The sequence below is a fragment of the Zootoca vivipara genome, chromosome 5 (assembly GCF_965207765.1).
Source record: "Zootoca vivipara chromosome 5, rZooViv2.hap1.1, whole genome shotgun sequence".
Taxonomy (NCBI): Eukaryota; Metazoa; Chordata; class Lepidosauria; order Squamata; family Lacertidae; genus Zootoca; species Zootoca vivipara.
In genome coordinates, this window is record NC_142588.1 from 48,307,320 (window position 1) to 48,319,892 (window position 12,573).

At 39.8% G+C, this 12,573-nt stretch overlaps 1 protein-coding gene across 25 annotated transcripts in view; it reads right to left on the reverse strand.

The window, feature by feature from the left end:
* The window catches only part of TCF7L2 (transcription factor 7 like 2), a 204,539-nt gene that overhangs the window by 9,551 nt on the left and 182,415 nt on the right, over window positions 1–12,573 (reverse strand). For 10 of the 25 annotated variants that reach the window (XM_060274751.2, XM_060274738.2, XM_060274737.2 and 7 more), the window contains 4 exons: window positions 10,043–10,202; window positions 8,357–8,464; window positions 1,332–1,380; window positions 753–803 (listed from right to left, as the gene is read on the reverse strand). In XM_060274751.2, coding sequence (XP_060130734.1) covers window positions 753–803; window positions 1,332–1,380; window positions 8,357–8,464; window positions 10,043–10,202 — 368 coding nt within the window. Of the gene's footprint in view, window positions 1–752; window positions 804–1,331; window positions 1,381–8,344; window positions 8,465–10,042; window positions 10,203–12,573 lie in introns of all 25 variants that reach the window. The other 15 variants (XM_088670583.1, XM_060274743.2, XM_060274744.2 and 12 more) reach the window with 3 other exon arrangements.

The window sequence follows — 12,573 nt, forward strand, 5'->3', positions numbered from 1 at the left end:
CTGCTCTGTTGATATAGAAATACTTCTTTTTTATAGGGAAAAAAGATGTGGGGGTGGGGTGGGGTGGGGTGTGGAGAGACAAGGAACTTAGTATAGAAAGATCTAACATGCTTTCTTCTTGGAGGGGGGGATAATGCAGCTTTGGGAATAAACATTCAATTTGTATTTTAAAAAAAATAATTTTAAAAAGAAAAAGAAAAAGAAATGGCTCAGAATAAGCAGATAGCAAAATGGATATGTTAGTTTCAGCCAGAAATAAAATGATCAGAAGCATGGAAGCAAGTGGTATGCAGGTAAAGCAGGTGAATAGCAATGGATATGTTTGAGTAGAAAGGCATATGTCTATATATATATCTATATAGATATATATATTTATCGCATGCAGGCATGAGAAGGCTTAGTGGGTGCCGCATAAAATGCCATTAGATTAAGGAGGTTCATTATTAAGCTTTTTATATCAGTCTCTTTAAAGAAATACTGCATATTCAATTTGCACAGTTAGTACAAATGAGTTATTTTTTTTACTGCATTACTGTTTAATAGCAACTGTAATGAATAACAAATCAGAAACAAAGAAAAAACTAACCATAGCACATTATAAATATATATATATATACGCTACAAACGTGTGAATGATAAATTTATTTTTAATGTCAGTGTTTAAATGTTAATAAAATCTAAAATGGCAGGATAAAAAAAAAGAGAGAGCAATTTACAAAACTATTTTAAATGGCTGAAAATGACATTAGCACCTGTAATCGGAGGAAGTGAAAGGCAAGGATTTAGGAAACATTCGCTGTGTTCTGAAAAAAAAGAACAAATTATACAAAGGCTTCAAAGAAAAAAATTAATCAGGGCTTTTTCAAAATTGTCTATGAGATTGCCTATGCAGTATTTCTAATTTTCTAGAAAGAATGGCAAACCTCCTTAATTTATTAAAAAATGGCTGCAATTTACCACTGTAAAGGCATGCATCAGATCACACAGAAACAGCCCAGATTAATACCAAACTCTCTCACACACACACCTTTGGTAATAATGGCACAGGCATTAACAAACTATGGCTCTACAGGGAGTAGCTCTGCAGTTATTAAGGACAAACATAACTACCATTATAATATGCTATTCATGCATTTACATGGCTACTAGTTTTAAAAGGCGAGCAATAATAATTTAACTGTACTTAAAAATCCAACAGGAAAAAAGCTGGATGTAGTAATGGCCCTGTGGCAAGAAGGCTGGGAGATTTCAAACTTCTTATGCACAGTATTAGTAACTTATGGCCTTCATTGTTCCACTAAGGAATATGTAAAACATTCCATTTTACTTACCATTGGTCTCTCCTGGCTGTTTGTCCCTTTTCCTTTTCTTCTTTTTGCCCTGAATGAAACACAAATACATGAAAGGGTTGTTACAGAACCTACTTTCAAAAAGAGGCAAGAGGAAAGGAAGGTTCTGCAAAGCTTGCTAGAATTGTACATATTTGAAAACATTTCAATGTGTGTGGCAACACAGCGCTTTTCAGCTCAGCATCTCAAATTGCCCACTTTCTACTTAACATTTTATTCTAGTCATAGCGACACTTCAGAACTCCTAGGAGTATAACTTACACCGTGTACAAAGAGCAGCACATAAATGTATGATAGAATAAATCAGCTGCCAAATGCATGTTTGGGTTAAAGGTGGGTCTTGGATCTGAAGCGCTGAAGACTACCGATATAGACTACTATTGGATAAAATAGTGTCAGAGCATTTAATGTCAACACTTCCCATAAAGAATCCAAAAGTGGCCAGCAATCAGGACTCTGTCTGTGTTACATAAATTACCATTACATTCTTCCCCTCTTCATCCATGCTGGGGATGGGTGGGAAAATATTGTACCCAAAATATGCTCTACAATGTCTGACAAAATCTCATGAACAAATGAACAAATAAAGTTAAAAATGGATTGCAAACTTGCGTTGAGCAGGAAACCTTTTCCAAGCAATCTGCCAACAGTTTTGTTTTTAATTATTTACTTGTGTTTATATCTTGTATTTTATTTTGTAAACCACCTTGAGATCTTATGATGAAGGGGGGGGGGGGTATATAAATTTAAACAAGCAAACAAACAAATACTGTACGTAAGTATAAGAAATAAGGCTCAACTTCCCCGTGAATCTTAAGGAAGCATCGTTCTTATTTTTAATACGCCAAGAAATGTAAAGAACAGAAGTCCTATTCAGGTATCATACCAGTAAGGAAATAAAACACCTGAGAAGGAAGATGGGGGTGAACATGCTAGGTTCGACCCCATCACTGTTGCCATTGCCCCTTACAAGCTGAGCTGCAAAGGTCTGCATTGAAGTTTCCCCCACTTGGCTAGGATTCCTACATGATGCAGAGCTCACGTATATCACAAGCAGAAGCCAGTTCCCTGCTGCAATTAGTTATGGAGAGCAACCTTGTGGGTTTATGTGAAGTAAAGCTAGCATGCTCACACCCATCTGCCCTCTCACATGGCATTTTCCCTCCTTAGTATAAGGCCTGAATAGGGCTCGTGTCTATATTCAGTAAATTTGCTTTCCCTACAACAGAACTGGCAATGCTGAGCAAACATTAAAAGGCTGCTCAGTCTCACCTTGCTTTATTGGCTCAGCGTAGTGTGGTTAGCCTGGTGGTTACTTGCATGTTCTGCTTCTAATAAGGAGATATTAATGGAAATTCACAAGGGAGTAACAGAGACTAGATCTCTGTTCATCAGTGGGTAAACTGAAAGCATGTTCTCGGAACGAGAAAGCTTTGGGCTTAATGAAGATTTGGCTACAACCCTAAGGTAGGTGGGTGAGAGGCTTTCCTAGATCTGTGATGTCTTCTCTTCAATAGCTTGGTCTAGTTCCCACTTCAGCGATTCATTTTGGATTTCAACTCAGCATGTCCACTATGATGTTTATGTTCCCTGGAATGTACCAGTAAGAAGAGGAGATGTGAACGCTCCTTTTGAAAATGTAGCTCATGCAGGTCTCCAGGCATAAGGTCTTTGAACTTGTTCCTCCTTGCTCATTCTGGTTGTAAACTGCTACCCTGCCGATTTGGATGTGACGAATAAAGTTTTGTTCAGGTGAACTTTTGCTGATGGAAGGCTGTGTCAGTGCTTGCTTGTTTTGTTAAGATTTAATGCACCTGCCGGGAATTTTGTGGCACTACTACAGAAATGGAGTAATTATCCAACTTAAGCCTCAACTTAATCTCTACCACATAAAAGGTGATTTGCAGAATGGAGCTAGTATCTCAGCTATATAGTACTACCACGCTCAAAATCCACAAAGATTAATGTTTCATAGCCTTTTCATAAATAATTCCACAGAGGGGACCAAAACAACTCAGAGTTATTTCAATGGTGTACTGCATAACTAAGGATCAATTTTTTAAAATGCAATATTATTGAAACAGCTTTAAATTTATGGTATAAAATATATAATTTTTTAAAATGCAATATTATTGAAACAGTTTTAAATTTATGGTATAAAATATATACATTTTATTTTACCAACAAAAGTGACAAGGATAGTGAACTTATAAACAACATCTTTCATGGAGAGTTTATTATTTTGCGTGAAAAGGAGCAAAACAGGTATAACTGAATTAATCCTTCTAGACGAAGAGGTGGGAAATTCAAGTTTCCCTCCCCACATAAAAGTCATGCAATTATAAGTTTCTACTTGACCAACTTCCTTTACTATCAGATAAGATAGCTTGTTGAAAAGTAAATTCCCATCATTTAATCTGACACTGTAATAAGCACTTTAGAAAAACTATTCTCCCCTTCGAAAGTAATCCATCAAAAATACCTGACAAGTGCATCTTTTCACTTCAGATAGTTTGGTTGACTTTTCGAACCAAGCTAGAAAATCTGTGTTAATATAGATGAACTTGACTAACAAGGCCCTTCCATATTTCCTCAAAAACAAGTTTCTGAACCCAGTACATAATATTAAATAAGTGGCAATGTTGTGGAGAAAAGAAACAGTATAAAGATGTTTTGTTTCTATTAGAATCCTGGCGTTCTGGGAGAGATGCGTATTTTTCACTGAAGAATGTGCAATGTTCACAAGCTCCTACACTTGATGTCTAACAGCTATAATTAGATGGACTGGCAAACCTCTTTTTGTTTGCTGAGCCACCTTATAGACATTTCCAGTGCCTAACGCAGGGGTAGGGAATGTGCAGCTCTCTACATATTGTCAACCCAAGCCAGTATTGGCTCATAGTCAGGGATGAAGGGTGCTGCAGTCCAGCAACATGTGGTGGGCCATAGGTTCTTCATCATTGGTGTTAATAAGAATTAAATTTATGCATCGCCCTTCATGTGAGTATTGCAGGGAGTTTTATAGTATAAAAACACATAACCTAATATTAGTATATGTTACACAGACAGGTCCATTCAGCATGGGAACATAGGATATCATGTTATATGACATCTTGGCAATGCATGGAAAATATGTAGCTGGGTTAAACCACTGAGCCTAGGGCTTGCTGATCAGAAGGTTGGCGGTTCGAATCCCTGTGACGGGGTGAGCTCCCGTTGCTCGGTCCCAGCTCCTGCCAACCTAGCAGTTCGAAAGCACCTCAAAGTGCAAGTAGATAAATAGGTACCACTACAGCGGGAAGGTAAACAGCGTTTCCGTGTGCTGCTCTGGTTCGCCAGAAGCGGCTTTGTCATGCTGGCCACATGACCTGGAAGATGTACGCTGGCTCCCTCGGCCAATAATGCGAGATGAGCGCTGCAACCCCAGAGTCGGTCACGACTGGACCTAATGGTCAGGCGTACCTTTACCTTTACCTCTCAAAATTGCTACATTTTACAGTATTCAAAAGCATTGTCTTACTGGATCAGCCCAATATCCACCTACCCTGGTATTCATTCCCCAATAACAGAGAGTTAGATGCTTTTAGGTAGCTTAAAACCAAGAAACTCTGTTCCACTGCTAGTCCTCAGCGTTTGGCCACCAGAGACCTAGAGCCTCTGAAGATGGAGATGCTATATCATGGCTAATAGCCATTGACTAATTATTGATTAATTAAAAGCAATCTAAGCTAAGAGACATTATATCTCGCCATAATAAATGTTAATAAGGCATTGCATGTTTAAGTGCTTCCTTTTTTTACTTCTAAACCTTATGCTAATAAGCTCTACGCTATTGTTCTCCCTCACCATTCACTTGATATAAATGCATGGTTTTATAAATCCTTATTATAGCCCTCCTTAGTTTTATATTTTTCAAACTAAGAATCCCCAAAGACTGTTGCCCATCCATCCTGGGACTGAAATTGAACTTCTGAGATTATTTTTAAAATGAAAATTCATGTTTTTGTGTAACAACTTTTAATCTATCTTCAGGGAGCAGAACATCGTTGTTGTTGGGTTTTTTTTAATCGTTCCAGTTTACAAAATTCTTATCCCGGTTGACATGCTGCTTAAATAAAAATAAAAATATGAACCCTAAATTTATTACTTAATTTTTGACCGGACAGTTGGAATCAAGGACTTCGTTTCTAATGTTTAATTTCGCTTAAAGTTGTGAAAAAATTAAGATATGTACACAGAGGCCTCCAAAACTTCATTAGGTATGGCAGACACTATCATCATAGCTGTCAAGTTCTACCTTTTATTTAAGGGAAATTCCCTTATGCTGAATAGGCTTCCTCGCGAGAAAAGGGAAAACTTGACAGCTATGGCTATCATGTGTGTGACACCTAAATACAAGATGAAAATGATACAGGGGGTCATCTAGTCACTACATACAGTGCAGTCCCCATTTCCTTTCTCTATCTGTAGAAAGACTGTTGTCCAAAGAAAGCACGTGGAAGAGGATAGACTCCAAGAATTCTGTGTTATGCAGAAAAAAGTAAAACCCTTGTAGATCATGTGCTTGTGTGATCCAAAGCTATTGAGTTCTCCTACTGTAGTAAGGTTCCCCCTGAAGGTCAGGTGGGGATAGAGCCTCAAGCTGCTGGGGACGTATCAGCTTTCTTATCCTGTCCTTTTTAGCTTGAGAAGAAAGGGATTTTCAGTGCTCTCACGCTGAGGACAAATGTAAAGGTCCTAAACATTTAAGACACAGAACATGCCCATCTGTCAGTGACACAGTCACTAAAGCAGAGGAAATGTTTCCTGAAAATCTTTCAAGCATTATAGCACATCCCAACGTTACTCCCCCAGGAACTCCCAAGAGGAATCAGACTGCAGAGTACCAGGAATGAATCGGCCCTGTGGTCTGACAGCTTCATTCCACTCCATTCATGGCACAAAATGTGGGCTATGAATTTGGTGGTGGCAAAAATGGTCGGAGACAGCTCCTCGGTTGTAAGGGAAATCACCTCAAAAGTGGGTATACAGATACTCTCTTATGCATGTGAAGAGATAAGAACTAGGGAAGGATAATGTGAGGATTTTGATACCACAGATGTTGATTATAAGTTTTAAACAACACTTCATCTTTAGGAGCCAAAATACTAAACTAAGATGCTGTCTTTGTTTTCTCTCAATAAATGGAATTAATATAATGTTGCTTGGTAGCATATTAATGCGCCTCTCCTCTCCATGTAGGGCTATAGGCTTATGCTGCATAAGAACATACGTTACCTAATTTACAGAAGAACAAATTCCTGCCTTTGCAAAACAAAACAAACACACCCGCACACTTAGAACTAAGCCTCACTGAGTTCTATGGAGCTTACTCCCAGGAAAGTGTGCATACAACTGCAGTCTAAAGAAATAATAGAGACAGCAGATTCAACAAAATTGCTAAATATAATGCATATCAGAGTGTCTGCAATAAGAGAGGTTAAGATTGGCAGGAACAATACAATGACCAGAGGCAAAGGAGGTCAGGGATGCTGTACCTATTATACCTGTATGAAGAAGGAATTTCAGAGGTCCAGCTTCTCATGTTAAGGTGAAACCTCTCCAATATCCTACCAGATATAAAGCACACCCTTCTCAATTATAGGCCTTTATAGAACCAGCTGCTCAGGAGGTCTGTCAAAGCCTACTTGTATTAACTTTTCCATAGTGCTTGCAATATTTGGTTTAAACATCTGCTTGGTAGGGTCTAATATGTTGGGGCTGTGTATTTCAGCTTTTATGTCAACTTGTATATTATTATAATTCTGCGAAACAGCTCAAAAGTATCTGTGGCAGAAGCAGAGGAGCAATGTTTTTAAATGAAATAAATTGATTACACCCCTTCCACTTGTGATCTTGCAATAATGTCTTGCTACTGATGACATCTGGCCTCTATTTAAAGTTTCCCTTACATGATTGGTGCCTTTCAGTGATTGATTGACTGATTATGTCTGGGAAGCTTTACAGATTTTACCAATTTCTATTAGGTACAATCTTTAAACTTGGAAATACTTATCAGTGAGCTATTACTTCCTTCTGAATGTACATGCTATGCTTATTTCCTGTCTATGGGACTTTGGTTGCAATTCAGCCATAGCTGTGACCAAACAGTCATGCGTATTAATTGGTAGATTTATGCCGGTTTGCATCCCCTTCCCATCTAAAGATGAAGCCAGCCACTTCAACAGGGTTTGAATGAACATTTCAGTGTCCAATGCTCATTCACAATGCATCTGCATTGCCAGCACAAAGGCAGGGTTTGCCATGCATGCAAAAGGCAGGTTCCATGCACATATCTCTCTTGTTAAATTGAGACACTGATCTCTGAAACCAAGCAGCCACGGTTAGAAAAACTCAATGGAAGAAAGTGTGGCAAATGAGAATTGCACAGGAATAGTTCACCAATAGCTAGCACCAAGATGTTTGGTAAAGACATCATGAATTGAAAGCATTTATGAAAAAGATTGTGACCATGACAGACAACAGTACAATAATATAAAACAGTAGAGGGTGGAATAATTTATTTAGCCCCACTTGAGAGCAAGACCTCCAACAAGTCTTTGCCAGTCCTTCTCTGAAGCTAGGGTAAGCCATTCTTCCACTTTCCACTATACTCTCACACAGGTATGCAACAAGGCACTAATTTGGGGGGTAAGGGAAAGAGATGAGGGTGCTAATAGAGAGGGAGCTCTTTCTTATATTCTTTTTTTTGTAAGCTGCACAAAAGCTGGTGCCCTGATGGAAGACACACGGCCAGATTCCTCCCCCCCTCAGAGCTCTACTGACACACCTCAGTTGAATGGGTGCCAATTGTATCCAAATGGGTTGGCAACAAAACCAAAACATCCGCTAGAATTACCGGATTGGTAGTGCTTGTCTTCCATGTGTGGGTGTACTTCAGCAGATTACAGCAGTACTTGTCTACAAGCTCTACTACTGAAAAAAAGTCCACCTACATAGCCACCTACATAGTTATCCCGTGCGGACCAGCCGGGGTAAAGCTGCATGTGGAGCTGTCGTTCCTTTCTGGCTAGTTCATAATATTTAGCTTGTTCTTCTCTGGATAATGCATGCCACTGCATAGAGAAAGAAAACAGAAACACAAGCACAACAGAACGTCAGTAATACAGTGTATGTACAATGTGCATTCACATTCAAACTTTGGGAAATGGCAGCCAATTAAAGCATATCAACTGATTTATTTATTATTAAGCACTCTGTTTTATCCAGGTTAGCTTAAGCTGGGTTATACCGATGGAGCCTTTCACTTTTGAAAATGGAATAGCATAGCTGCCAAGTTTTCCCTTTTCTCGTGAGGAAGCCTATTCAGCATAAGGGAATTTCCCTTAAAAAAAGGGAGAACTTGGCAGCTATGCAATAGTGCAATTCTTCAAGTACTTTTACCAGTGGTAGATGGTGCCCATTGGAAGACCAACAGTAGTAGAAGAAGCAGGAGCCAATGACAGGCAGAATCAACTAATTCCAGCTTTGTCGCCAGCATCCTCTTTGCTGTGTTGTGAAAGGGCAACACTGAGACTAAGGAGGAGGAAAATGACAGGCAGTGCCACCCCAGGAACGGTTATAAGTAAAAAGGCAGGCAGGTGAGGTCTTGATGGGATATAGCCCCACTCACCCTGATGGACCAGCCGCCAACAGCTATTCCCCTTTAACCAGCATTCATTTGAACGAGACATGCAAGAAATGCCCATAATCAGAGCACACATTAAATTTGCCTCTCCCTTCCCCACTTGTCACAATTTGTCACTCTGGTAAACCAGCCTCCACCAAATAATAATAATGACATACATTAATCAAACAAACACCTATTTTTAATGCCTGTAAGGCAGGCCTCCACAATGTGTGACAGAACAAGTAAAATAGAGCCTACAAGCTGTAGCTTGCTGGGAAATCAATAAATCTTGAATTTGCTACCTGTCCTCAGAACTATGCTTTGCCACAAGTTGCGAAGGCCTGCTGTAAGATACAACTCCATTTTCCTTATGCAAGAAGTTTATTTTTACTATTATTTTTCTGCTGCCAGTTACATAAATTACTATAGCTTCACATGGGACTCGTGAATAGAGGCCTACAGTTCATACAACATCCAGACTTAAGGTTCCTACATCCAGAGAATGGAGAATCAAGCTTCAAGTAAAAGCTTCTACAGCCTTCTAAGTGCAGAGTTCTTCACTAATAGGCTACAGTGGTGTGTTTAGAGATACCTAACAGAGAGAAATAAGAATGCAGGGGTTCCTAAGACATGCAGAGCAACCAAGGTATGGTGATGCCCAAGAGATGGAGAGGTGGATGGAGTTGAAAAGGCAAGGTTTACATCAAAGCAGGGTCATGTCGACAGAAAAAGGAAGAAATGCATCTGCTGGATAAAAGTATGTAACATACGATTACGCTGTGCAGGTGCACATGCATAAGGTGAAAATGTAACTTGATTTCCTTCTCTATGTAACTGGAATGCAAAGAAGTTTCAAAGCGTAAGTATTCAACCAGAAAGCTCAGATGTTCCACTGGGCAGCCAAATGCCATAATCACACTTAAAATAACATTGTGGATTGTGCCCTTTCATTTAAGACATGTATCACACTCTCATTCTATCCCACATGCAAACTTGCACATACATATCCTGACTAGTTACCTACCCTTCGACCAAGGATTTGATTGATGGCTGCACTCTCTTTCAATGTGCATTCTGCTACAACTTTTGCTCTCATTTCCTTCATATACAACATAAACGCATTAAGAGGTTTCTTTATGTGTGGCTTCTTTTTCTCCTCTTCTTTTTTGGAGTCCTGATGTTTTCTGGATGGTTGACAAGAATAGACAGAAGGAGCTTGTACAACATTGTCAAAATACTTCTATGCACTTATCCCAATCTTTGTCTCCATCATTAAGACCACATTGAGGGGACCAAAGAAAAACTCAAAAATCCTGAAACTAGCTGTAAAGCATCATACTAGCAGCCATGTACGAGAGAGAGCTGCCCTTGGTGCACATCCGATATATTATTAAAACCTAGATAGATAATATTGCTTCATGAGATCCATGTATTTTTTACATCAGGAAAATTTATTTACTTAAATTTTTACCCTTTTGCCATATCAATAATAATAATAATAATAATAATAATAATAATAATAATAATAATAATATATTTGTACCCCACCCATCTGGCTGGGTTTCCCCAGCCACTCTGGGCGACTTCCAACAAACATTAAAAATACATTAAAATATCTACATGGGCACACCTAGGGTTCTGTGTTCCAAAATACACATAGCCATCAGTTTAGAGTACCTGACTCTGAAGCAACTATGAGCTTCGAGGTGAGCTATCATAAAATGCAGAGGTAGCAAGGAGACATTTTACTGCCCTCGCAGTAAAGAGATCCTCCTCGCTGCCCAGGATAGGTATAAACACTTCCAACAATTTTCTTCTCTTCCCCACCTGTAACTTCCCCTATGGATCGTCAAGTAACACGGGCATCTAATAATTTACACAGTGAACATGTGAAGAAGCTGACTTATAGTGAACCTGACCATTGGTATAACTAGCCCAGTATTGGCAGCAGCTCTCCAAAGTCTCCAGCGGACAGGTCTTCTCCAATCTAATCAGTTACTAGAGATGCTGGAGAGTGAACCTGGGGCATAAAGTAGGTGTTATTCTGCTGGGTTATAACCACTCTCCCCAAGGCAGTAGACAGCCTTCAAACCCCAGGTCTTAATTTTCTTGCCTAGCAATAGGTGCTGAGATATGAAGCAATTAGGGTAGAGGCTGATGAAGACACAGGTATCCAAACTGTTTGAGAATGGGAAATTAAAGCCCGTCCAAGTGAACCTGCTCATGAGAATGCAAGAAGAGCCTTGCAAGATCAGAACAATGCTGCGTGTAGTTCAGCATCTGGATTCCAGCAGTAGCCAGCCAGGTGCCAAGCAGTGTGTGAAGACAATAGCCCCTTCCTGGTGCTTATCCCCACCATGTGGCTCTGAAATGTGTTTGCTTTTCTAAAACCAACTGATCTGAAGGCGGGAGGTTTAACGCAATGTCTGGGCGGATGAAAAATTGGGCCCAGGGTTAACCATTCAAAATGCTTTTGGTTAATAATGATCTTAGCCAATAAAATTACGGCCCCCTATTTGTGCTTGCTTTGGCAGCACATATACTAAATTATGGCCCCCTATTTAATACACAGCATATGAATGTGCAAAATATCTGTGGGGCAATACTTATCTCCAAGTCTTACTAGAAACAACAGACTTTACATGGGATCACATACACTGGGTTTAGCCAGAATTGTTGGCAATTGCTTTGGAAACAAATAACTGAGGTTATTTCAGAAGCTGTATACTTTGTTATTTTTTGTTGTTTAGTCGTCTAAGTCGTGTTCAGCTCTCCGTGACCCCATGAACCAGAGCATGCCTTGGAAACACTCACTTCCTTCTCAAAGCTTCTCCTTTTTTATGTCCATGGAGTTTTCATGGCAAAATACTGGAGTGGGTTGTCAGTTCCTTTTCCAGGTACAGTACTTTGTTATTAAAGGTAAAGGTAAAGGGGCCCCTGACCATCAGGTCCAGTCGTGTCCGACTCTGGGGTTGCGGCGCTCATCTCGCTCTATAGGCCAAGGGAGCCAGCGTTTGTCCGCAGACAGCTTCCGGGTCATGTGGCCAGCATGACAAAGCTGCTTCTGGCGAACCAGAGCAGCGCACGGAAACGCCGTTTACCTTCCTGTCAGAGCGGTCCCTATTTATCTACTTGCACTTTGATGTGCTTTCGAACTGCTAGGTTGGCAGGAGCTGGGACCGAACAACAGGCGCTCACCCTGTTGCAGGGATTCGAACCGCCGACCTTCTGATCAGCAAGCTCTAGACTCTGTGCTTTAACCCACAGTGCCACACTTTGTTATTAGCAACCCATAAATAAAAAGATTAGGAATTCCTGAGTGCTTCAAATACACACATTTGTTCATTATCTTGACTCGTTCAAAAACCATAGATATACACTATGTTTAGTGATAGAGGTGTATGCTTTGCTTGTAGAACGTAGTACACTTGATCCACAATATTTCCGGGTCAGAAACCCTGGAAAACTATTGCCAATATGTGTAATATTGAGCTTGCATGGTCCAATGGTCTTTATTTGTTTGTCATAAGGCAGCTTCCAATATTCCACACCTTC